The sequence below is a fragment of the Dermacentor variabilis genome, chromosome 2 (genome assembly GCF_050947875.1).
Source record: "Dermacentor variabilis isolate Ectoservices chromosome 2, ASM5094787v1, whole genome shotgun sequence".
Lineage (NCBI taxonomy): Eukaryota > Metazoa > Arthropoda > Arachnida > Ixodida > Ixodidae > Dermacentor > Dermacentor variabilis.
In genome coordinates, this window is record NC_134569.1 from 199,882,101 (window position 1) to 199,908,839 (window position 26,739).

Genomic DNA, 26,739 nt, shown 5'->3' on the forward strand with positions numbered 1-26,739 from the left:
AGAGCGATTAAGCGGAATCACCATGTTCCGCCGTCGTCGCTTCCATTCTGTCGCGTATAATGTTCACACGCGAAAACAATGAAAGGGTCCGCACACAGTATGTTGGCGGTCACGTCATGTGCTCAGGGTGCGAGAGATAGCGTGCGAGGGCAAGCCGAGAAGGATGGTGACTTGACACGCGTCGTTTCCCGCGCGGCCAATGTTGGAGGTCGCGTGATCGAGCTCGCGTTTCCTCACCGTCGGGCTGAGGGGAAGCGTCTCCTCTCGCTCTAGCCCGGCCGTGACTACCCACTGTTGCGTACTCCAGGGTAGCGTACCGTACTGCTGCCGAGAAGTAGCGGCGCCTGCCTAACGAAGCTCGACCGACATTACTTATTGGGTAGCGTGGCGTTGTCGGCGGGCTGCAGGCATCCGGTAGATCATGGCGACCAAGCAGGGGCGAGACGATTTGCTAGTGCGAAACTTGCACGGTTTATTCAAAGGTAGTTGAAAGAAAATAAGGAAAGCATGAAGTATGATGTCTCAAGTAAGAAGTATATCAAAGTACATTTCGGAGCCCCTTAAATAGCTCTCTACAAGTGTGGGCGGGATCTTGCTTCCATCGATGACACGTGACAGGCACGGAGAGAGGGCCCCTCCTCCTGCAATACCAAGCACGGGAAGAAGAGGATGATCCTCTCATCGACGAATCCGGGGAGAAGGTCGGGTGAATGACCCCTCCGATGTACGTGGGCTCCGGTTCAGCGAAGCTCGGGTGAATGACCCCTCCGGTGCACGTGGGCTCCGGTTCAGCGAAGGTCGGGTGAATGACCCCTCCGGTGCACGTGGGCTCCGGTTCAGAGGTCGGGTGAATGACCCCTCCGGTGCACGTGGGCTCCGGTTCAGGAGAGGTCGGGTGAATGAACTGTCGCCACGTGGTGTCAGACGCAAACCCTAACACCACGCAGCCGCTAAAACCCCTTAAACTTCGTAAAGTAGCGACACTCTCCGCCTCCGCTCTCACTCCTCCTCGTTTCTCCTCTCTTTCACGCTCCCTCCTCGACCGTGGTGTCGCCTACACTGCTCGAGCGTAGCAACTGCCCCAACATGCGCCCCTCGCCACTCCGTAGACGCTTCTCGAGTGAAAATGGCGCTGATGCACGGCGCGAGGGCCCACGTGATGCTATTAGGCCAACAGCGACGCGGCGTCAGCCTCGGACAGAGCGCGCGAGGAGGAGGCGGCATTCTTCAAAGCGTGGCACTACTTTACGAAGTTTAAGGGGCTTTAGCAGCCGCACATCCCGCGCGCCCTATGTCGGAGGCAACTTGCTGCGGGTTCCACGCCGAGTGCAAGGTTAACACACAAAGGCGAGCCGAGATGGCTGGTGGCTTCGTGCGTGCTCTCCTACCGCGCACCAAGCATTTGGAGGTCGCGTGATCTGAGTTTCAGTGAAGTGACACGGTTGAAATGGCGAAGCGAGCGGCACCGCGAAGCGTTCGCTTTGAGCCAAGCTCTCCACTGCCGGCGCTGGTCACCATGCTTGCGTTGTGACTGCGACCGGTCACGGTCAGTGAATCAGATCCGTTCAGGTTTGTCCGCGAGCGGAACACCGCGCTTGTTTAGTTGGTAAGCGAATGTTCACTGCAGTTTATACCGTCTACTAAACTACGAGCCTTAGCTACGTGCAACTGGCTAATACTTCGATATCGCTATCGATGAGTAACCTTTGGGTCGAAAGTGCGACATTGGAATGAATAAACAAGCAGAACCTCCATCACTCAATAGCTACCTACTTCAAAATTTCGAAAGGAGTTAACTGGGCAAAAGTAAACATACAGAAAGAAATACACACAAGAAAATAGTGAAAAACGCCAAAATACTGGAGGCGCAAGAACTTAAGACATGCTCCACCACTGTTTTGCAACTATATTTAGATGCCCCACGAAGGCGAGAAGTGAATTCGGGTTCTCCTAGCTCGGCGATACGAGGGCAGAGGCGCGTCGGAAGCAGACCAGCAAAGCAGGCGTTCACTTTCCCTCTCCTGCCACAACTTCGAGCAGGGCGGTACCAGCGAAGTGGACAAAGCATCGGCGGCAGAGAACTATCCCGATCGGTCCTCTAAGCGCAATTCAAACGTCCCTACACGACAACGTCTTCACGGCACGGGAATGTGCGAATACCTGGTATTTCGAATACTACTCGAACACTTTCGTTTCGAATCGGAGTATTCGATTGGTAAACTTCAGATGAGATGTTTTAGAATACTTTTACATCGCCGAGTATATGCGACAGCTATATTACTAACGCCAGCATAGTCACCTTGAAAAATCGCACTTGCGCGTTGTCCGGCAGCCGGTTTATGAGCGCGCTAAAAGCGAACCAGGAATTGTCATGACTTTTCACTTCTTGCCCGTTCACGAGCTGTGCCGTTTCTGCGTATTGTGCGTAATCACGAAAAATGAGTTCTTTCTGGGGTTATAATGACTCGGGGAAAAGGTGCAGATGGTGCGGAACGGGAAAGATGACTCGCCGAAAGAACTAAAGCAAAACTGCAGCAAATATTACAACGGAATCGAGAACAAAAGTAAGAGAGAACGGATCGCAGCCTCTTGTGTTAGATAAATGAATGGAAAAAAGAAAAGGAAAGCACCGACTAACATTAAGCGCATACCAAGGTGGAGGCGGTTGTTATTGTTTACTATAGCCACGAAGTGTGGGAAGTTTTGTCGCTGAACACCCCGCTATCCAGCAAACCAAAAAGCAGTCACTATGGGATAGCGAGAGAGAAAAAGGAACAAACAAGAACACAAACTAGCAAAAAACTACCAGATCAAGTCTGCAGAATGTTAAGAAAGAGAGAGAAAAAAAAATAAATAGTAGGCGACCGTAATATTCGACTTGGGTCTCTCTTAGTGGTATTCGCACCTCGCCGTTCGTGTTACTTAGGCTAAGCGAGCGAACGTCTTTCCCCTGGCACGATATGCGGGCGAGGAGCGAGGGCGGGCGAGGAGGGTCTCTAAAGTCTTCGATTCTGTGCTTTGGTGTGCGGCAATCAGTTATTTCTAATTAATTCTAATTACTCGAAACACTTCAGTAACTCAGAGAGAGAGAGATAGCAACGAGAGGAAACTCCTCTTTGCTATCTCAGTAACTCAACTTGTAACTAAACTTATGCTCTGATATAATATCTATAATGAAAGCATGACTTTTGTAACATACTGTTTTCTCTGATTTATTTTTAATTTCTCCTCGGTCGTATCAGGAGGTGAACCGGGTGTGCTGTGCAAGAAACAAGAGTGTCACTCGATGCTCGTGTCAGTAAAGAAAGAAAAGGCTCGCCATGGCCGGCCCTGGGAAAAGGGCCGGCCATGGGGAAAACCACTAGGGCCGGCCATGCTGTGGGAAACCGCCACTACAACTGCTGAGGGGGTATTCTTTATGAATACGAAATAATTACATTGCCCACGATGGGAAACATCCGGCGTTAACATCCGATGGTACCAAACTCATGTGACCATGTGGTGACGTCCCGTTTGATGTGATGGCCAAACGTGATTATGTCATCACGCCAAAGGTCGCGTGATGACATCGTCACGTCAAACGTTACGTTATGTGATAACAGCATCGTCACGTCACAATATCGTCTTATGACGTCATCGCGTCAGACGTGACGTCATGTGATGACGCCACCGTCAAGTGATGATGCCACCTGACGACGCCACGTGATGCCTCCTGGAGAAACAGCACACTGTGCGCGGCCCGTTTCTTTGGACTGCCTCCGGGATCGGCTCACATTTTTGTGTGATCAATGGTAGCGCGCGCGGACCCGAAAAAATCTCGACCAACTAAGGCTGTTATAACAGTTTCGCTGTAAAGAAAGTAATTTTAGGCCTCGACACTCTCCGCGTAGACGGCACAGGTCTGGTATGTTAACCCACCTTGACGCGCTATGCATTGATACATTGAGTCCCGTTCAAATCGCACGCGGACAGGTATCACGGCTGATTTCGCGCCTTGTTTTGACTACCGGCTGTAACTTAGTCTTATCCGGGCATTACGCGACCGCAGCGTCGCTGCGCCGTTAAGTAAGCACGCGACGCGAGCCTACTGCAGGTGGACGCGTGACACGACTCACGTTCCAGGCCCCGTGGGGCGAAGGTTCACCGCGGCCGCGTCCGTGACGTAGCGTTCTCGCTGCGGCATCAGAGACCAGAGGAAGCGCAGCGCCTTCTCCGTGGCGGGCACCACCGAGGCGCGCAACAGAAGCCGCCTCTCCAGGGGCAACGTCACGTCCGCGGGCGCGCACGTCTCGGCAGCAGCGGGCGACCCGACGCACAGGGACGCCTCTGAAAGAAATGCACGCCGGTCAGCACTGCGCCCACCGGAGATGACTGTATGGGAAGGGCACATGTGCGAAAACGTCGTTTTTCTCTAAAGTCCAAATATTTTTTTCAAAGACTACAGTTATCACTGCTGCAGAAAATTTATTCCTACAATCCGAAATTAAAAAGTGAACTTTTGTCCAAACCTGCATACATGTAATCTCGTACTGACCATCACCATAAATTGAGCGTTCCACATTATCGCACGAACCTATTTCTTTATTCATTTATTCTTAAAACTACCAATGAATGGAATCATCTGCTGGCCTCAATTGTTAACATAACCGATACATTTGCTTTTAGAACTACTATTGAAGAATATTTTTGTTAATCTGGATTTAATTTTTTTTCATTATTATAACCTGTCATCTGCCCATGCTGTGTATTTTGTTGCCCTCCCTTTCTTTAAAGCCTTCGGGCCTAGAAGGTAAAATAAATAAATAAATAAATAAATAAATAAATAAATCATCAAATCGAGTTGATGTCACTACGTAGGCGTTTTCTTTTTTTTTTTTTTTTTTTGGTACCCATTGACCCAAATTGGCATCAAAGAGGTCTATTAAAGAGCGGCACACTTCCGACGGTACATAAGCAGGGGCCCAGTTGTACGCACCCAGTCTTACCCAGTGGCACATATCATTAGACTGCACTCTATTCGGCATCGGCCGACGAAAACGCCGATACGCACCGCGAAACCTGGTTTGACTCGGAGAGGAATGAATGAGGTTTTATTACTAATAGACAAGATGTGGTTCGCATTATAAAAAAAATACACACACACACACAAAGCGCTTCAATTCGGCGCTCATCTTACCAAGCACCATGGTTCTGTGGGGGTAATTGGCTCCTTCATCAAATAATTGTGCTCACCCGCAACAAGCGAGACCATTAGCATAACTCAATGCTTTCCAACCGTCGTTAACGTGTGACCCACGAGAAAGCGAAATGACGCGTCACGATACTCACACTTATAAAATTTTGCAATGGCACACTTTTATTCATTTCGATTTTAGCGCACATCACTATCAAGTCAGCATTTTCCGTGGTCATTGACTTCCATCTTTATTGGAACTTCACAAACGCCATCGAAGCACAGAGCAATTTTAACGTGAATGAAGTCAATCACGCTCCAAAATAACATGTGGTAGCACCCGATGTGCATTGTCATCGATCTGAATCAACAACAGCGTGCTCGAAAGTGATCGTGTGGCAGGAGTAAACAATAACTTGTATTTAAAATTTTACGCGGCATTCAGCAGTCACAATGAAATTAGTAGGTTTCAAACCACGGCAAGATATACTAGTCGAATACTAGGCGCGCCAGCGTGGACGACTCTTTCTAAATTGAGTTTGTTCGCTACAGCAGTTCATTAAAACGGCTGCAAAATTTGGATACTAAAAATTTCTTGGGCACTGTTGTGCAAATTCAGAGCGCGCTATACTAGAGTTCGCGACGCGGAGTCAACAGATTAAGAAGAAAGGGCGGCTTCGCGAGACCAATCCCCCGATCTGCCCTGCACGACAGCGGCCTTTTCACCCCAACTGTGGTCGGGATCTTGAATTTGGAGAACACAAAACGTGACCGATGCGCAGGTCCGTGTCTGCCATGTCGTCTCTGCCCTGTTCTTGCGATTCAAGTCTACTACCCATGAATCGCCAACTAACCTGACCGCTTCCCATGCTATCCAAATGCACGGGCTCCACGCGACAGAGGTGCGTGTTTTCGCGAACGCACTGTCCGCCTCTACATACGTTGCAATGAAAACGGCGCGTCGCCGTGCCGGGACAACTCGAACGCCTTACGAACCCACGCTTCCAGCGATCCACACAACGAACACCCTAACTGACACGACAGCCCCTTCGCAAGAGCACAGGGAAGCCGGACACTTCAGCACAAGGCAGCGATGCTTCGTGCGCATCAAAATAGTGGCGGTCAGCGGTCAGTTAAGCTTTGCAACACGTATAGGGTTCTTCACGAAAGCGTGCATCCAGAAGCCGTTGTTGCTGCGGCGATCGGTGAAAACAGCGCGAAGACGTGGGCGCTGTCGGTGGTAAGATCACTTCGCTTCACGCTGCCACAAGAGTGTTTCCCACAGCAACATTTTGTCAAAGTTGATGTACTCCTTCATATCCCATGAAATTAGCTGTATGTTCCGCGGCGCCATATTCCCAATACTTGGAAAGTTGCGTCACCGCAAGACGAAAAAAAAAAGGAGTAAAAAGGTACAAACGGCTACAACAGAATACTTATAGAAAAGGAAAAGAACAAATATTTGAGGGACATCGGAACAAGAGCAGATGAGCGCAGGCATCAGTTACAGGCTCGCTTTGCTCGCGCCGCTATACTAAGCAAGTTCAAAGCTGAAGTGATCGCTCAAGAATGTCATTTTAAATGTTTCCCACTGAGAGTCAGCTCTGTGTCAGCGAGTGACAAAAGTTCTCTTTCAAATTTAGAAACGAACCTGGAGGGAAGCCCATAACAACAAATGCGGCAGTCGGTACTGAAATGAAACTTAAATTATATTCCCGCAAACGCATAATTAAAGCGACATTGGTCAAGGTGTGCCTTATCACCGCAGAAGTACGTAAATAGTTGAGGTGAGTGAATGGGAATGACACGAGGCAAAATAACAACACTGCAGCACTAAGACAGCTTCTGCAACGTTGCGTAGTGTAGCCGATTGCTCAAACCAAAAGCAAAAGCAACAAGAAAAACATTAGGAGGACGTTTAAGCTTCGCCTTTAAGAGTGGAACGCAAAACCATCCAAAGATCTCTGACTGCTTCTCACGCTTCCCGGCAACTGCAGCTTACATAGCCGTCAAGTTTACCGGGAAACGCTGGCGGCGAACGCTATGCGCGAAATGCGAACTTTATGGTGGAAACGAGGCCTCTTAATTGCGTGAGCAGATCACGGGGGTTGTGCACAGCCGCGCCAAAAATATTACACCAATTCGAGGTTTCTTTGTTCTTTCAGTCTGAGCGCATTTAACATAAAAGGCGTGCGTTGTCGATGTTTTGTTTCATGACATTTGTTTGCGGACTGAGAACAAGGTGAAAGCAGCAGCCAACGCTTTGACAAGTGGACTTGTCTTCTTCAAGTCCACTTGTCGAAACGTTGGCTCCTGCTTTCACCTCGTTCTCGTTTTGCTCATCGTCTTGTATTTCCATCTCCCGCATTCCCCCGTGCTTTTCCTTGTTTGCGGACTGTCATTCTCAAAATTCCTAGGACTAATTTGTCAAGAAGAATTTTGTAAGAGAAGAAGGTATGAGCAATTTTAGTGATATAATGATGTGACAGTATAACCCGCATATACCGCATGTCACATAGCAAGGCGTGGCATATGCGTATACCTAAATATATGCGGCAATTTTCGCTCCCGGAAAACTTCACCGACACCGGATTTTCTACAACGCGGGGGCCCTAACGGTATCGCGTTAAATATCAGTGCTCCCAATTTTCAGTTAAATCAAACATAATGCTACACGAATGTACATAGTAAGTAATAAATAAATAAATGCAAAGATAGGACAGGGAAGTTATTTCTGTTCCTGCCTTGCTGTTGCAGACGCACGCAGAAACAGTACGAGTGGCTTAAAAGACCGAGGAAAACGCTACAGAATGACAGAGTTGGAATATAAGAATAAAACGTGTTCACTCGAACCACTTCATTGCAAAGTGATTCACCCTCCAGCGACTAAAACGCAGGGTAGAAACTGCGATTCCCAAAACGACTTGTTCGGCGAAAACGAAAACAACAATCTGTAAACTGAAGTTTCAAGCTGTGTTGCGAAGCTCGCAACGCATTCGGGGAAGCACGACCGCCAGCGGCAATGAAGCGCCGGGGTTCGACGTCCCATAGCTTTACTCGTTGCTTCATCATGTTTCTTTTTCTTTTTTTCTCAGCTGCCAAGAACGAAACTAAACAAAAAGAAAGAAAAGAAACAGTCACTGAGCAGCAAGACTGACACAAGAAACCTGAAAACATCGTGAAACAGAGTCACCGGAACCGAATCTGCGAGGTAAACATGGACGGTGGATTCCTCGCCCAAAAGACAGAAAGACAACAGAAACCGACGCCGTAATGACAGGGTACTTAATATTCCTCGCAAGAAGCTCCGGCATGGTTTCTGCACGTAAGAAGTGGCTCGGTGGAGAATCGCAGACGCGGAACGACAGACTCTCTCGAAAGAGGTGCGAGGAGCGAAAACACGAAACATGCGGAGATGCTGAGCGGATTAGGGGGTCGCGCTTCGGTTTGTCGGATACAATTTGAAGTGACAAGAGCGTGACATTGAAAAAAAAACAAAAACAAAAGAACGATCTCGATGCCCGTGAAAGTCGCGCGCGGTTAAAAAGGAAGAAATAAAACAGGAGCGAAGCGAACCTCTAAGAGGACCCAAATAAATAAATAACAAAGAAAAAAAAACAAAACGACTCAGGCTACATCGACGCGAAGCTATCAGAAAGGAAACCGAAACAGCGCGAGCGGCACAAAATTCTCTTTGCTTTGCCGTTCTTCCGACTTTGCTGTTTTGCGTGCAGCGGAACCGCGAACGGAATGCCTGCGAAGCGAGGGAGATATAGAGGGAAACACGTGACAAAGAAAGCGAACGTCTCGCTGCCGCTGTTCTCGCCACTTTCGTTTTATAACGAGTTACTCTTCCCTTTTTTGAATATACATACAGTCGGAACGCGCGGGGCGCACCGATGTCAGAAGGACGTCAGCGACACTAAACCGTGATTGAATTTGCCTCGGTCGTCGCCGTCAAAAAGGCAGGAAGTCGCGAAATAACTACAGCGGCGAAAGTGGGCGACGAAACTTTCTTAAAATTGGACATAAATAAACCTAAAAAGTTATGTGCGCTCGCGGTAGGAAGTGGCACATACCGAAAGTAAGCGGCGGTTCGATTAAAAATAAATAAATAAAAAAGAACAAGTAGTTCTAGCGAGAAAAATATATACATATACGGAGCAGCCAAACGAAACTAAAAAGAAAAAACAATAATCGTAAAGAAATTCAACCAGACGGCGTGTCAGAGCGGATGCTCTGCGATGGGAGGATTTCGCAGCTGGTGAGCTAGGCGAGAATGAAAGAAATACGTGTGTGAGTCAGGGGTATGGGGGATGTTAAGTTCCCGTTTTGCAAAACCAGCGCGAACAGCTAAAAGACGAGGGAAGAAGCAAGCAGAAACGCGAGTTCCCTGCTGAAATTGATTCCGGGTGGAACAGAAAAATCGAACGAAATATGCAGTGAAGGGAAATCTGAAAATCGGCTAGCGACCAGAAAAGAACGTGACGCCCAGTTACCGCTCGTGCGTGACGTGTCTTATATACTTACAGTATCTGCAAATAAATAAATAAATAAATAAATAAATACTTGCCTCGCAAATTTTGTCTCGCTTTGTAAACTACGAACTAAAGGAGCCAGGCACAGAGACCGGGTTATGCAAACGGACGAGAACGCGGCGACAACCGGTTTCCTCGCTCGCAACTTGCCTGCCTCCGGCACAAATTTGTCCCGGTTCACTTTTTCCACGAACAAAAGAACTGCGCAGTGCTCGCGACCGGAGTGCCTGTGTCGGCTATGGCTACAGAGCCACTGTACATGGCTCCCAAGGTAAGGCATGTACAGTTACTCTAGGCTATGGTCAGATGACAATGGCCGTTATACTAACGCGGTGAAAAGGCACGTGGAGATCTGCTCTTCGCGCAAAAAACAATGTCTCCCCATGCGCTCACACCGCGACGACTACAATCTGCAGCGACGCCGTCTCGCACAGCACGAGCCGAGAATTCGATAAATTGTAGCAACCGAGCCGTAGTGAGGTCTCTCAGACGCGACCATTCCTGTTCGGGCGGAGAAACGTACTGCCGAGTTAAGCCTCTCTGAACGCCAAGCGCGAAGCTTCCGATTGCGTCATGCTCGTTGCGACAACGGCGCCATCTGTGCACACGACACACGCATAGTCGAGTAACGTTTTCATTTTTCTTCTTGTCCCCCCCCCCCCCCCTCCTACACAACCATACCAAGGTAAGCAGCGTGGGTAGCATGGTTGCAAAACAATGCTCGCACATGTTTTCGTTACATCGGTTCCAGCAAGCGACACCCATTGAGCCTCTTCCGAGACGTTTAAAGGGACCCTCACAAAGTCCGGCCGTTCTGAGCTGACAAACACAGTGCATGCGATGCGCGCTAACGATCGCGTCTGCCAAGTTATTACATCCCGACGCACCGGGGGAAGAACTTCAAATCTAAAACCAAGAGCTGTTCAGCCTTCTCCTCGCGGGCGCCGCGGTCCCAGCCGGAGAGTCGACGTCCATCGCACAAGTGCGCCTACGTGCATGGCAGTGCTGCGACGTCACTCTGAGTGACACGTGACCACGAGAATTATTCGAGGCAAGATCAGTTATCTGTTTAATCTGTTGCGTCAGCGGACGAATTGAATTTCGGAGAAATAATGAGACGCACAAATCGAACGTCTGCGTGTTTTTGTTTTACTTCGCACCGCAGCAAGAGGAATGTACTTCCGTTCCGCCTGCTTGTTCCCACGTCGTACAGTCGCGCGCAGAGAACGAAACTATGTCATCTTCTGCCGCGTCCCAGCGACGCGATCATGCTCTTTCGTTCTCTCGTGCCTGCCTCGGTGCTCGTGTTTGTCGCACTGGCTTATACCGCTAATTGGTTGATCTCGTGCAGAGTGCGCAAAATCGTCCGTTGCGCGAAACGAGACAAACGCTACGGCTCGCCACTCAACAAGAACGCGAGAGAGAGAGAGAGAGAGAGAGAGAAAGAAACAAGAAGGCGGTGACTGCGACGTATTCGTGACGAGATTCTCCGGTTCCGGTATGGGAGAACGCAAGGAAGGAATTTCGCTTGCGGAGGTCAGACGGGGCAAGTGGAGCGAGTGTCTATGTTGGCGGTGACGCTCGCCTCCTGAAATCATAGCTCCACGGCGCTTCAAATATTTCTATCTCTGCTATTAATGAACTAATCTGAAAGAAAACCCTTGCAGTAGAACACTCCTTAGACGGCATGTAACAACCTTCAGCGTATAACCAACATTTGTTATGTAGACTGGTGAGGTGCTCGTGAAAATAAATAAATAAATAAATAAATAAATAAATAAATAAATAAATAAATAAATAAATAAATAAATAAATAAGCATTTCTCGTGGTGAAGTTTTATGAAAAAAAGTTCATATCAAATTGCACGCTCCAGCGCACTCGCAGACGCTTTTTCGGGAATTCGGTATAAATAGACTGGTGTGTATACTTATTGCGTCAGCGTCTTCATCCGATAGCGACGAGAGTGTTACTGCAGTGCATCCCAAGTGGGCGGGTGCCAGCTGCGATCGTTAAAGACTCGTGGCTCCCCACATGCGCGCGCCTACTGGTGCCGCGTCTCTCTCCACTGTCCCTGTTTTTCGTCCCTGCATACCGTTCACCCTTGCAGGGTGCCCAACCGGAAATGCATCTGGTTATTCTCCCTGCATTTCCTCTATTCTCTCTCTCCCCTTCACAAAAGCCCCTTAGCCAAGTCGACGAGGAAGCGCGCACGATGTAAACGTGTATCCGAAACCATTAAGCGCAAACACTCGCTCGAATCCTTTCATAACGAGAGAGAAAGCTACCGCGCCGGGCGCAGAGTAAAAAATGCCGTGAATATCTGCTAAAGCCGGCGCACACGGTGCATCCCTTGGTTTTAAGTTTCTCGAGTTAGTGTCACGCCTGTCGAAGCACAAAAGGGACGGAACTCTCGCGACACCTTCTCGGGTCGGCCACTGATGCCATCCTGCATGTGTCCCTCCATTGCAGCGGCCTAGGCGGTACGTCATAGTGAGTAGACTTGAAACACGTTATCAAAAAACAGGCACTGCTGTGCGTGTCCTGCTGTCCCTGTCCTGATCACGTGACTCTGGAAAAGCTGTTCAACGACTATTCGCTTTACGAGAACCGCCGCATGTGCTAGTTTGGCCGTCATGTCGGAGAGCTCACAGGCGTTGCCGTGAAAAGTGTCGAGAACTTACGAGCGCATGGCAGAAATAAAGTGCTTCAGGTACACACGTGGCGCCATATACTCTGTTCTCCCTCATTCGGCCGCTCGGACTAACTCGTCCCCCTTCCCGACCGCGCTGGCCAGAGCAGGCGAGGAGGTCACAAAGAGTGGAAGAACAAAATCGAGCAGAACATCAGGGAGGACTGCGAAGGAAGCGATACGATGCGAGCTTTGCTAATAAAGAAAAACTCGACGGCGGTGCAGAGACGGGAAATTACTCGCTACAGCCGCGAACGGAGTGCGCACCAGCACAGTCGTTCCGCCTTTCTCTCTCTCTCTCTCTCTGGCGGGCTGATCGAACGGTACCTTGATCCGGCGTGCCAGAGTCGCGGCCAAAGCGCCGAACGAGAGCTCAGAGCTGAACGGAGGTTACTGCGTAAGCGACACGCAGCAGTGGCTCTGCCATTATGGCTTTCCGCTGTTCAACGCGAGGTAACGGGTTCAATTTCCCGCCGCATTTCCTGTCGGCGCAGTGTAAGAACCCCAGCGCGCTCAGATTTAGAGTTCTTCATCGTTTTTCCATGAACCATTAAGTACGGTGTCACTTATTACCAAGGTGTTGTTTTGGGAAGTCAATATCAATCAATCAACCCTTATGATCAATCAATCAATCAATAAATCAATCAATCAGCGCTCTTGTTTATTTGCCTACTCCATCAGGACTGCACTGCACTAAACCACTGACGCATAGCCCATTGCAGCAGATAAGACTATAGTAAGCGAAACCACTGCTAAGTGGTAACGGACGTAGGACTGCTACAATGATAAACCCGTTAATGAGCCCCATGATCGTAGCACTAATGCTAGAATGACGAGCCTGCATGCACGCGAAGCAGTTTATATCGTGGCGGCTCACCACGTAATTTATTTTTATTTGTATGCTTTGACACGGCAGACGACCACCGCCAACACCTTAGCTGACGGATTCCAGGCGTCCAACACATGCCACTTACGTGCAACGGGCGCAGTTGACTCGACCCATTCGCACATAATCATCTCAGTAATGGGCTCGAAATTCTTTCCCGAGCAGTTTGTTAAGAGGCTGCTCGAGTAGATTTCAGTCAGCAAGGCCATGAATTGTGCACGATTTGAACTGTGACGCGAATAATACAAAGAAAGCAGAGATGCAAGAACAGCACCTACTCTCCACTAAATCACAGTAACACGCCACAGAAGCTGCATGTCTCGGCTATGGCATGCCGCAGTGCTGAGCGCGACGTCGCGTTTTTGACTCTCAGTTGCGGAGGTGCGACATTCTTATAGTGATTTAATTAAAGAAAGAACATATGTGTACGTTTACTTATGTGCGCGCTAAATACTCCGTAATAGACAAAATTAATTGGGAGGTCTTCACAAGACGGTTTCCTTCACAGGACAGCTAGCAGTTGGTTTAGGCCATGAAAACCCGTCGATCTGATTCAGAGTCACGCATGCTCATTCAGTGCTGCATCGCCGGAAGCAACGACGTTCAACGCTAATATTATTTCGCAAGCAACGGAAAGTTGCTTTTCCCGCGAGAACGCTCACGCTGAAAGGGAAAAAAAAAAAATCTGCCGCGATTTTTCACGCTCGATTCCGTTGTTCAATGATCGGTCTATACAGCGATCGACAAGAGCGGGTGCTACCGAATCGTTGAGTTCACGCGGCGAAACAAACCGAACACAACTTTGTATATAGCGTGAACGCGCGCTACTTGCCCATGTCGCGAGCTCGTTACGCCAGACTCCCCCGAACGGCTGAGGATGCGCCGCGTTGGCTGCCTCGCCGTAACTCATTTAATTGGCGCGCGCGCACACACGCTCACGCAAGCTTGCGGTTATCGATCGCTCTTCGTGCAGCAGAAAGCAAACAGCCCAGTCTGGCGTGAAAGCGACATACGCGGCACCCTGGCATCTATACACGTATTACACCGCCGAACACACGCGACGTGCTCCAGTGTTTCTGTGGCGGGTGTGATGGCGCTACTGCCCGCTGAAGCGCGAAAATAAAAAAAAAAAAGTAATGGGCTCGGTCCGTTGCGCAAGCACGGCGTGCCGCTGTCGCTTACCCGCCACCACTGCAGCGCTCGGCCGTCGAACGGTTAGAAGGAGGCGAACAAATGAAGAGAACGACAGCACTCACAGAAGGAGGCCCGAGTCGGCTGTTGGTAATAGACAAGTGGGCACAGTGTCACCTGCTTGGAGTGCTTAGAATTACACAAAAACAAAGCAGCAGCACACTTACGTTGCGATATATTCGTGTGGCGTTTAGATAGCAAGGGTGCAACTCGCGGGCGCAGCTGCGCGTCGTCTAATGTCACATAACACGCCAAAAAAAAAAAAGGAACAGAAAGAAAAAGGGGGGGGGGGGGAGGCGGTTACGAGCGACGCTCGAAGTCACGCAGGCGCAATGAAATTGAAGCGATGGGTCAATTTTATCTGTACTTCGTGCGTGAAGTAGCATGTCAGCAGCGCACTGTGCGTTGTTGTTTCGAAAGAATCGACACCTTAACGTAAAAGGTGGAAGAGTTGTCTTGCAGATGTTCGCTGCTCCTTGTAGGTTTCGTCGTAAAGCAAATAACGACTTTCAGCATTCAGAAAGAAAAGAAAAATTAATGCAAGTGTTGAGTGCTAAAGTGCACTCGAAAATTGCGATTCGTTGTGCATATGCCACACTGGGATATAAGCGAAAGATAACAATATCTTTTAAAAATGGAACGGTATAACGTCGACTCAAGTTGGCCTAAGGACTCGGCGTCCCGACAGAAATCATCACGTACTTTCTCAATCGCTCTTACTTACCACTACAAATCTTGTAACACTGGCGCACTCATGTACACCTCAACGTTCCATGAACTCAGCAGCAGGCAAGCTGATATCCATGCCATCCTATTTGCCTGCCAAGGCACGGCACGGCCTCACCCCGCTTTGGGAAGACGAAACAAATGCCAGCAAATTCGGCACCGTCTACTTCACTAGTTCAGACAGATAAAGAGGCAATCCGGGCCTTTGTTATAACATCTGACCGATCAACAGCGCGGCCCAGGTTGCACATCGCCTAGTGCTCAAAGTGGAACGAACTGGAGCGCATGCAGTGATCCGCTGGGTGACACGTTCTCGTGGAGTAAAGGAAAATACGTTGATTGATACAGACTCGCAAGGAAGGAGCTTTATAAATCCCTCAGTCACTCATAATGACGTAAATGCACCCTATCCTAAGACTTCATAAGGCGGTACCGAAAACTGGCTCAAACAATCTTACCCGAACCTGCGCATATTCTCATTAAGTCGCTCTGGGCAGCGGTCGTCCGTCCTAAGCGTCGGCCGACAGCGGCTGTCACCGCACCGGCCTCCCGTTGCCGAGTATAGGTGTCATCCCAGAGGGAAGATGCTCTCACTGCAAACAAGACGCCTGCGCTGACCTCTACCACTTGATGTGTGCCTGCACCTGTCTGCAACAGAACCGACACAAAGACCTAAGCGTGCTGCCAGCGACACTCGGACCCACGGAGATTCTCGCGTCGCTACACCCTTCACCTGGCTCCGGGCGTACAAGAAACACACTTCGAGAGTGCGCATCTGTATGTATACGACCGAGCGACTTAGCTCCCGTTCTCGAAAAAGCCTCGGTCGTTACAGCCCTTGCCCTTTCATCTGTATAGTCAATGACGATGGATGATCGTATCCAGAGACCGAAATTGAGGTGTTTTAAGCAGGCAATAAAGCAAGCAAACACAATTCGAAGTATGACTACTCGGGCCTCGCCGATAATTTTCGTTCCACGTGCTTCACTTTCATTTTGACGTCTGTGCAGGCAATTCGTGCCGTAAGCGTATTCTCATCGGAGCCACACCTTTACTATATACAGAATCCATCTGCGCACCTCTGTGGTCATCGTGGGGTAACCATCGGTAAATGTTCAATGCTACGGGCTGAAGCGCTTATCCAAAACGAAATCAGCCTTTCTGTTCTCCGAATGAAATCGATAAGCAGATAAAGAAAGCAACAGACACCCACCTGCCCACGCACCCCCTCTCCCCCCTCCGCCCCCACACAAAAACCTCAGCGCGAGATATCGGTTGCTACACGCGTCTTATTACATTGTTTTAGGCATCGCGGGTCGTCATTCAGCAGCATTTTGTTCTATTAAAGCTTAAACTCAGGTCAAAACAATATTTATTCTGCTCAAGGCGGTTTTCATCTCCTCCCAATTCCTGCTCAACAACGAACGCGCCGCCTACAGGCCTGCCAGTGCACACGAGATGGACGTGGGCGCAGAACAGGGTCGGAAGAACGGCGCTAGAGCAAAGAGAAAGGACCAGCACACACCAAGGCGAAAAAAGAGAGACAAGAGGCACTAGCTAGAGAAGAAAGCAGGGGAGATTGGAGGGAGGAGGTTAATCTAGAATGGAAATTAATGCTCGATTGCGCTCGATAATTTGGACTCGTGATCTGCGCAACGTGGACGGCTCAAAGCCGCGGAGCTGACGCGTCCAGAACGCGAATCATGCGGCAGGCAGTAGCGGGAACAACGACTAAAATATAAGTGAGCGGCGCACTGTTGCAAAACCTGAGCGCCGGAAAGCGAACCGCCAAAGTGTGGCGAAGAAGAAGAGGGGAGCAGGATTCGCGAAATAGACACAGCGCGAGCACGCAGGCTAAAGAACTAGCAAGCAAAGTTAATGAGCTCCCGAAGCAGGGGCTCAATCTCCTGCCTTGCTTTTTGTAGGCACGGTCTGTTATCCCATTCTTTCCCCCTGAACATCAAATTTTAAATGAGAATCTTTCTTGTTTGATTTGCAATTTCATAGGCAATTTCTCTCGTGCCTCCTTTCTGTGTATACTTTTTCCTTGTTATCTCCAAAGGACGATTCGCTAGTGGCGGCACGGAGCCCTTTTTCGTCGCCCGTATCTCGCCTGTTTGTCAGCACACTCTTATCTCAAGCAATTTGCCGAGTTACGAGCAAACAAACCGTTATTCAAGGGATAAAGGAATGGACACACCCTAACGGCCGGAACAGCAAAAGGAGTACTGCAATACACGAAGGATGTCTGCTGGGTATTAGAACACGACTCACCATGACCCGCATGAAGAGTGAAATTGCCAAGCTGAGCTGGCAAAAAATGCAGCTTGGTCTTGTGATCCTGACAACTGCAGCTTTCAACGTCCTCCGCACAGGTGCCCTCAGATAACCAGACAGACGGCGTCACAAGTGCGCACACCGATGTAGAATCCCACGGTCATCACAACCTTTAAATGTTGACTACAGCGGAAAGTCTCTACAGTCTCTAACTATTCCAGTATAAAACAAACCTACCAACAAAATTTGCTAGTACCACTCAATTTTATTAAAGACCCGCTTTCACGGTACGCATTCTGCCACAGTAACAGGAGAAGTGTCGGTGGTTCTACGGATTGTGTGACATCTGCTTCTCTCTATATATACATGTATAATTAATTAAATTATGGGGTTTTACGTGCCAAAACCACTTTCTGATTATAAGGCCTGCCGTAGTGGGGTACTCCGGAAAATTCGACCACCTGGGCTTCTTTATAAAACGTGCACCTAACTCTAAGTACACGGGTGTTTTCGCAATTCGCTCCCATCGAAAGGTGACCGTCGTGGCCGGGATTCGATCCCGCGACCTCGTGCTTTATTAGCAGCCCAGCAGCATAGCCACTAAGCAACCACGGCGGGTATATACATGTATATAGGGGTACGCCAATATACCTGGTCACCTCTGATGCTTAGTCTACACTGCTGTTCGCCTACCTCTGAACGTCACGTCTGTAGCTTTTTTTTTTACAGTGAAACTGCTAGAACCTCGCCGGATTTCTCTTTGCGTCCGCAGCTTCGCCGAGTTGGGGGAGAGAGAGCTAAAGGAGAGTGAAAGCAGAGCATAAAAAAATTGGAGGAGGCTTAAGCTTCGCCTTCAAGAGTGGAACGCGACAGCGTTCCCGTCGACCCGCCAAGGGGTGTAAGACAATGGGCTACGGCGCAGCGACTACGCGCCCCGCATCGGACGCGGTGAGCGTCGAGCAACGCAGCGTTCGGCGCGACAACGAAATGTGCGCCTGAGCAAGCGACGCACGCCTGAGCCTTAGAAACAGCTCGTTTCTAAGGCAACACCGCGTTCACCGCTTTGAAGCATCGAACTCGTGGCTCAGAGACGCGTCTTGGCTACCGAAGTGGAAGGACGTGCTATCATGTGCTCCGAAGGAGCGGTATCAGCGGCCCATCTTGGCCGCGGAAACAGGAATGTTGATGAAGACAGCCAGGATTACCAAGTGATGCTGCCCCAACTGCCGAAAGGTCGGATTGTTTTTAATACTGTGTTTTTGCATGGCGATATCCGTGCTCGGCCGTAGAGTTGAGGACTACCGTGACGCCCTGGCCAGCTTGAAAGTGCTCCCCGAGGTTGTCGCCTTGGGAGCTTTCCAAATGAACCACGTGTGGGCCGTAACAATGAAGAGCTCGGAAGCAGTCAACAAACTGCTAACAGCTGCAACAATTACTGTCAAGGGCCGGCGATGCCTGGTGGTTGATCCCAACAACCAAGACCTACGTCTTAAAATGCACTGGGTCCTCCATAACGTCAGCGATGAAGATGTACGCGAGGCCTTAGCGCCGTACGGCGAAGTTACGGAAGTTTCACGAGAGCGCTGGCGCGCACAGGGCGTGACAGACAAGGGCTCCATTACGCGTCTGGTGAACCTCAAGTTGAAGCCTGGTGTTAAAAGTGATGATATCCCGCACCAGCTGCGTGTTGCCGGAGAGCCTGCTTTATTAGTGGTGCCTGGAAGGCCACCGCTTTGTTTGCGCTGCCAGGGAAAAGGTAACGTTCGCAGAGAGTGCCGGGTGCCACGATGCTCGCGCTGCAAACGTTTCGGTCATGACGAAAGTCAGTGTGCGCCTACATACGCGAACGTCACAGGGCCCATAAGGAGTACTGACTCTTCTGAGCTCGTCATGGACGAGGCAGAAGCTGAGGAAACGGCGGCAGTAGAAAACGCGAAGTTGGAACCACAACCAACACCCCCGGCAACGGTCCCCGCCCCCTTGCAGCGAGCCGTTACTTCGGTGCCTAGCGAACAGCAGCCACTGCAAGAAAGGCAGCCTGACCTGTCAAAGGACGCGCTGCACCGGTCGAAAAAAGCCAAGGAAGTCTCAGCAACATCGACGGATCCCAACGCGCCGAGCGCAATGGAGACCGACGTGACTTCATCGTCGAATAAGCGGGCGCACATCGAGACGGTGAAAGGCGACGACCCGGGTGGTGGCTTGAATGCCGAGGAGCCGCCTGCGAAAGCGGCACCGGTGCGACGCTCACCATTCAGACCGAAGCCCAGCGTTCCCCCAGATAAACGCGAGGCGGACGCGGCGCCGAAGTAGGCGCTGGGGTCTGCACTTCACGGGTGCCTGTACAACATGTCGCGCAAGATTTTCAAGTGCACGGACGGCAATGGATTGTCGCGCCGGCAACCGTCCGTCGAAGAGGGTTCAGATGTGCCAGACATGACACTGCAAGGAATGGCCGTCTGCAATGATACGAATGCTGTGCGGTCATGTACAGAGGTGAGCGCTGTGCGACCCGTTTGCTCCTCACATAATATGCACGGTGAAACTGAAAAGCCAATGCGAGTAGCCACACTGAATGTCAGGGGCTTAGCGGCCCGGAGAAGGCAGTACCAAGTGAGCCGCCTGTTTTTGGAAAATGACTTAGATCTAGTCGCAGTGCACGAAACTAAAATCGAGAGTGAGGATCAGACGGCCCGCATGGTGGAAACCTTTCGAACGCGCTACAATGTTTGTATTTGTCATGCTGTGGGCACATCTGGTGGTTGCGCGATATTCATTCGTAATACCATAGGCATCTCTGATGTGAGCATTGTTATCTCGGAAGCAGGACGCTTGCTTATTATAGACTTTTTATTTTCTGGTCACCCCTGGCGAGTGATCTGTGTTTATGCACCGAATAGCGCGACTGAGCGCGTAGCCTTCATCGAAAGAATCGAGTGTTATCTGCAGTGTTCGAAACGTATTGTTATGCTTGGTGATTTCACTTGTGTGCTGATGGCAGAGGCCAGAGCTAAAGTTGTACTTTGCCGCGACAAAAGTGCAAAGGTACTAGATGCACTAATCTAAGAGAATGATTTGGAGGACCTGGGCTGGCTGCTTTCAAATGGAAATCGACCCGTTTTCACGCACTTCCAGCGTGGCAGCAGTGCGCGGCTCGATAGAGTGTACGCCACGGTTGACTTTGTGAGCATGTGCACTAAGTATGAAGTAAAGCATGTCTCTTTTAGTGATCACAGTCTTGTAATGGTGACAGTTGGGGGCAAGAAAAAGAAAACGCAATTCAATTGGCAGTTATGGAAGTTTAATGTTAAATTACTGGGTGACGAGATGTTTAACGAAAAAGTAAAGAAAAAAATAGAAAGCATGGCCGACATTGCAGCAAAGTCGCGTGCGGCTGAATGGGACCAATTCAAGAACGAAGTCAAATTGATAGCTATCGAAAGGGGAACACTGCTCCGTCATAAAGAAAGGAAAAAAAAACGAGGAATTGCAATTCCAGCTTGATTTTATGATCAGCATGGAAGCCTGAAATCCCGGGATATACGGTAAAGATATCTGAAGTTAAGGGTGAGCTCGAGGCTATGGACGTCGAAAAGTATCGATCAGCAGTAATAAGGGCGCGAGCTGAGAAGATCTGGTTGGGGGAAACTCCTAATAAGCGCGCGTTGTGTGACGAAAGGAGATACGTAACACAAAATGAAATCAGAGAAATTACGTATCAGAACACTATTACCAGCGACATTGAAGAAATTGAACGTGCATTTGTCGAGCACTATGAGAACTTAATAGGTGTAAAAAGAAGTGGGAACATTCCGTTGACACAGGATACCCTTGATTTAATGCCACGGTTAGATGGTGATACTCGAGCCCTTTTGGAGAAACCCATTAGCGTAGACGAAATAAAACAGGCGATAACTGAACTACCGCTGGGGAAGACACCTGGGCCAGACGGCCTCGGTGCCGCATTCTACAAAGCTTATGCCGATGAACTGGCGCGCATTTTACACGCAGTCATCACGGAGGCGTACGAAACGAGAGAAATGCCGCTCTCTTTCCGTGCTGCTCACGTGGTGCTGATTCCTAAAACCGACGACCATGCTACGCTGCTATCTGTGGGCGCGTACCGTCCGATAACGCTCACGAACACCGACTACAAAGTTTATACGAAAGTGCTGGCAAAACGACTGCAAAGCGTCATCAAATTTCTAGTCGGACCACACCAGACATGTGGCATAAAAGGTCGCTCTATCTCTACAAATGTGCATGTAGCCCGTAGTATTCTTGAGTGCTGTGACATTTTTGGCGGACGGGTCGCTATGTTGCAGCTGGACTTAGCAAAGGCATTTGACCGTGTGTCGCATGAAGCTCTTTTTTTGTATCCTTGAACACATTAACATCATCATCATCATCATCATCATCAGCCTGGTTATGCCCACTGCAGGGCAAAGGCATCTCCCATACTTCTCCAACTACCCCGGTCATGTGCTAATTGTGGCCATGTTGTCCCTGCAAACTTCTTAATTTCATCCGCCCACCTAACTTTCTGCCGCCCTCTGCTACGCTTTCCTTCCCTTGGGATCCAGTCCGTAACCCTTAATGACCATCGGTTATCTTCCCTCCTCATTACATGTCCTGCCCATGCCCATTTCTTTTTCTTGATTTCAACTAAGATGTCATTAACTCGCGTTTGTTCCCTCACCCAATCTGCTCTTTTCTTATCCCTTAACGTAACACCTATCATTCTTCTTTCCATAGCTCGTTGCGTCGTCCTCAATTTGAGTAGAACCCTTTTCGTAAGCCTCCAGGTTTCTGCCCCGTAGGTGAGTACTGGTAAGACACAGCTATCATACACTTTCCTCTTGAGGGATAATGGCAACCTGCTGTTCATGATCTGAGAATGCCTGCCAAACGCACCCCATCCCATTCTTATTCTTCTGATTATTTCAGTCTCATGATCCGGATCCGCAGTCACTACCTGTCCTAAGTAGATGTATTCCCTTACCACTTCCAATGCCTCACTACCTATTGAAAACTGCTGTTCCCTTCCGAGACTGTTAAACATTACTTTAGTTTTCTGCAGATTAATTTTTAGACCCACCCTTCGGCTTTGCCTCTCTAGGTCAGTGAGCATACATTGCAGTTGGTCCCCTGAGTTACTGAGCAAGGCAATATCATCAGCGAATCGCAAGTTACTAAGGTATTCTCCATTAACTCTTATCCCCAATTCTTCCCAATCCAGGTCTCTGAATACCTCCTGTAAACACGCTGTGAATAGCATCGGAGATATCGTATCTCCCTGCCTGACGCCTTTCTTTATTGGGATTTTGTTGCTTTCTTTATGGAGGACTACGGTGGCTGTGGAGCCGCTATAGATGTCTTTCAGTATTTTTACATATGGCTCGTCTACACCCTGATTCCGCAATGCCTCCATGACTGCTGAGGTTTCGACTGAATCAAACGCTTTCTCGTAATCAATGAAAGCTATATATAAAGGTTGGTTATATTCCGCACATTTTTCTATCACCTGATTGATAGTGTGAATATGGTCTATTGTTGAGTAGCCTTTACGGAATCCTGCCTGGTCCTTTGGTTGACGGAAGTCTAAGGTGTTCCTGATTCTATTTGCAATTACCTTGGTAAATACTTTGTAGGCAACGGACAGTAAACTGATCGGTCTATAATTTTTGAGGTCTTTGGCGTCCCCTTTCTTATGGATTAGGATTATGTTAGCGTTTTTCCAAGATTCCGGTACGCTCGAAGTCATGAGGCATTTTGTATACAGGGTGGCCAGTTTCTCTAGAACTATCTGCCCACCATCCTTCAACAAATCTGCTGTTACCTGATCCTCCCCAGCTGCCTTCCCCCTTTGCATAGCTCCCAAGGCTTTCTTTACTTCTTCCGGTGTTACCTGTGGGATTTCAAATTCCTCTAGACTATTCTCTCTTTCATTATCGTCGTGGGTGCCACTGGTACTGTATAAATCTCTATAGAAGTCCTCAGCCACTTGAACTATCTCATCCATATTAGTAATGATATTGCCTGCTTTGTCGCTTAACGCATACATTTGATTCTTGCCAATTCCTAGTTTCTTCTTCACTGCTTTTAGGCTTCCTCCGTTCCTGAGAGCATGTTCAATTCTATCCATATTATGCTTCCTTATGTCAGCTGTCTTACGCTTGTTGATTAACTTCGAAAGTTCTGCCAGTTCTATTCTAGCTGTAGGGTTAGAGGCTTTCATACACTGGCGTTTCTTGATCATATCTTTCGTCTCCTGTGATAGCTTACTGGTATCCTGTCTAACGGAGTTACCACCGACTTCTATGGCACACTCCTTAATGATGCCCACAAGATTGTCGTTCATTGCTTCAACACTAAGGTCCTCTTCCTGAGTCAAAGCCGAATACCTGTTCTGTAGCTTGATCTGGAATTCCTCTATTTTCCCTCTTACCGCTAACTCATTGATCGGCTTCTTATGTACCAGTTTCTTCCGTTCCCTCCTCAGGTCTAGGCTAATTCGAGTTCTTACCATCCTATGGTCACTGCAGCGCACCTTGCTGAGCACGTCCACATCTTGTATGATGCCTGGGTTAGCGCAGAGTATGAAGTCTATTTCATTTCTAGTCTCGTCGTTCGGGCTCCTCCACGTCCACTTTCGGCTATCTGGCTTGCGGAAGAAGGTATTCATTATCCGCATATTATTCTGTTCCGCAAACTCTACTAATAACTCTCCCCTGCTATTCCTAGTGCCTATGCCATATTCCCCCACTGCCTTGTCTCCAGCCTGCTTCTTGCCTACCTTGGCATTGAAGTCGCCCATCAGTATACTGTATTTTGTTTTGAGTTTACCCATCGCTGATTCCACGTCTTCATAGAAGCTTTCGACTTCCTGGTCATCATGACTGGATGTAGGGGCGTAGACCTCTACAACCTTCATTTTGTACCTCTTATTAAGTTTTACCACAAGACCTGCCACCCTCTCGTTAATGCTATAGAATTCCTGTATGTTACCAGCTATGTTCTTATTAATCAGGAATCCGACTCCTAGTTCTCGTCTCTCCGCTAAGCCCCGGTAGCACAGGACGTGCCCACTTTTTAGCACTGTATATGCTTCTTTTGGCCTCCTAACTTCACTGAGCCCTATTATATCCCATTTACTGCCCTCTAATTCCTCCAATAGCACTGCTAGACTCGCCTCACTAGATAACGTTCTCGCGTTAAACGTTGCCAGGTTCATATTCCAATGGCGGCCTGTCCGGAGCCAGGGATTCTTAGCACCCTCTGCAGCGTCGCAGGTCTGACCGCCGCCGTGGTCAGTTGCTTCGCAGCTGCTGGGGACTGAGGGCCGGGGTTTGGTTGTCGTGTTCATATAGGAGGTTGTGGCCAAGTACTGCACCAGGGTGGCCAATCCTGCTCTGGTGCGGGAGTGCGTTGCCGGTTCTGGTCACCGGGATCAGGCCACACTCCAGGCCTGTTTATGCAATTTTATCAACACGCGGATTTTTTTTTTTTAACATAGGCACAGTTATACTCGATGGTCTAAACATGATATACAATGACTGCATAATAAACATCGTGCTGAATAAGACACTAACTGAGAACATTAAACTCAGATCATCAGTGAGGTAAGGTTGTCCATTGTCACCGCTGCTCTTTGCAATTTATTTAGAGCCTTTCTGTTTATCTCTAATAAGTAACGAAAAAATCAATGGTTATAAGCTTGAATCGTCCCATGTTAAAGTGCTTGCATATGCTGATGACGTCACAATCTTTTGTACAGATCGCCAAAGTGTACTAGAGGCGATAAGCGATGCTAAAAGATATTGCAGGCAAACCGGATGCGAGATCATTTGGGACAAGAGCATCGGATTTTGGCACGGAAGTTGGGACAACACACCGTCTGTCTTTGCGAATTTACAATGGACCGTGTCTCCTTCGAAAAATTTGGGGGTGCCGCTTGAGCACTACGAGAGTGCCGCGCAGTACTGGGAGGAAGAGACGTCGCGCGTAAAAGACAAAACCGGAGGATGGCAGGGTCGTGATTTGTCAATGTTTGCAAGGGCAACTGTTTGTAATTTGTTTTTAATTGCCAAAGTGTGGTATGTCCTCCAATTTTTGTCGATGACCCGTGTGAATGTACAGAAAATGCACAGAGTATTTGCTGTTTTTATCTGGGGTTCCACTTGGGAAAGGGTCAGCCGTACCAACTTGTTTCTTCCTGTTCGAGATGGTGGTCTTGGATTGTCGCATTTGTTCTTACGACAGATTGTTTCTCGTTTTGTCTTCTTACGAGATCAAAGTGATTCATTCTTGCGTACGATGATCCAGATCCGCTTGAAAAGCGTTTTGCCTGAATTTATTGTCTAGTGCACAGCCTGTGCACTATCGGCTTAAAGGCTACTTGCGAGAGGTAGTAGAATCCCTTCGAATATTAAAAGCTCGGTTTTCCCTTCAGTACCTGAGCACAGCAACAAGAAAGAAACTTTACAAGGATTTAGTTGTAGTTATGATGCCAGTGCCATTGTACCGAATGAAATACTATGGAGGCCCAGGACAAGATGTTTTAAAAAGAGTTAAAAGGATGCCAGTGAGAGCAAGCGTAAAGTCGTTCTTCTTTAAATTGCGTACATCTACCCTTCCGGTCAAAACATGGATAGCCGACAAAGGAATATTTGTACCATGGACGACAAATTGGGCGCTATGTAACAAGCCGGAGACCATTGAGCACGCTTTCATTGAGTGCTGGGATGCAATTCTTTATTGGGAAGTCTTGCAAAGAACTCTTAAAAAGGAACTGCCGATAACAGCACAGGGTATACGTTTCCTGCCGGTAGACAGCCATCAGGGCTTTCCGTACGACATGATAATGCTCCTGGGCCTCCATAGTCTTTGGAAGACACGGATGGCGGTAACGCACGCCGATGTGAATGCGCGCTCAGCACGAGAAAATTTTGTTGAAAGCATTATTTTCATACGTGAGATATATCGTGTACAGGCAGATCCGCCTGACTTGTTGGGTATTCTTGATGAATTAGTGAATTTCAAGAAATTTTAGCTTGTCACGTTGGTCCAAGTAGGCCAACGTGTTTTTATGTATGTCATTTTGTGAGTAAAGAAAAAAAAACTCGTGGCTCAGTGGTAACGTCTCCGTCTCACACTCCGGAGACCCTGGTTCGATTCCCACCCAGCCCATCTTGCAAGTTGTTTTTTATTCATGAAGTGCCTACTGGGATTTATCGCTCACGGCCAACGCCGCCGACA

The 26,739-nt window shown here is 48.8% G+C and overlaps 2 protein-coding genes across 2 annotated transcripts in view; one reads left to right on the forward strand and one right to left on the reverse strand.

Annotated features, from left to right (window-relative positions):
• The window catches only part of LOC142570628 (uncharacterized), a 508,617-nt gene that overhangs the window by 32,399 nt on the left and 449,479 nt on the right, over positions 1–26,739 (reverse strand). The window contains exon 11 of the mRNA XM_075678990.1: positions 4,116–4,326. Within this exon, the coding sequence (XP_075535105.1) occupies positions 4,116–4,326 (211 nt within the window). The remainder of the gene's footprint in view (positions 1–4,115; positions 4,327–26,739) is intronic.
• Positions 18,691–21,138, forward strand: LOC142571143 (uncharacterized). The gene has a single exon (XM_075679425.1). The coding sequence runs from the start codon at positions 18,745–18,747 to the stop codon at positions 19,792–19,794; it is 1,050 nt and encodes a 349-aa protein (XP_075535540.1). The 5' UTR covers positions 18,691–18,744; the 3' UTR covers positions 19,795–21,138.

Excerpts from the sequence above, each read along its gene's own strand:
- LOC142571143 (XM_075679425.1), top strand. The coding sequence starts at position 18,745 with ATGGCGATATCCGTGCTCGGCCGTAGAGTTGAGGACTACCGTGACGCC.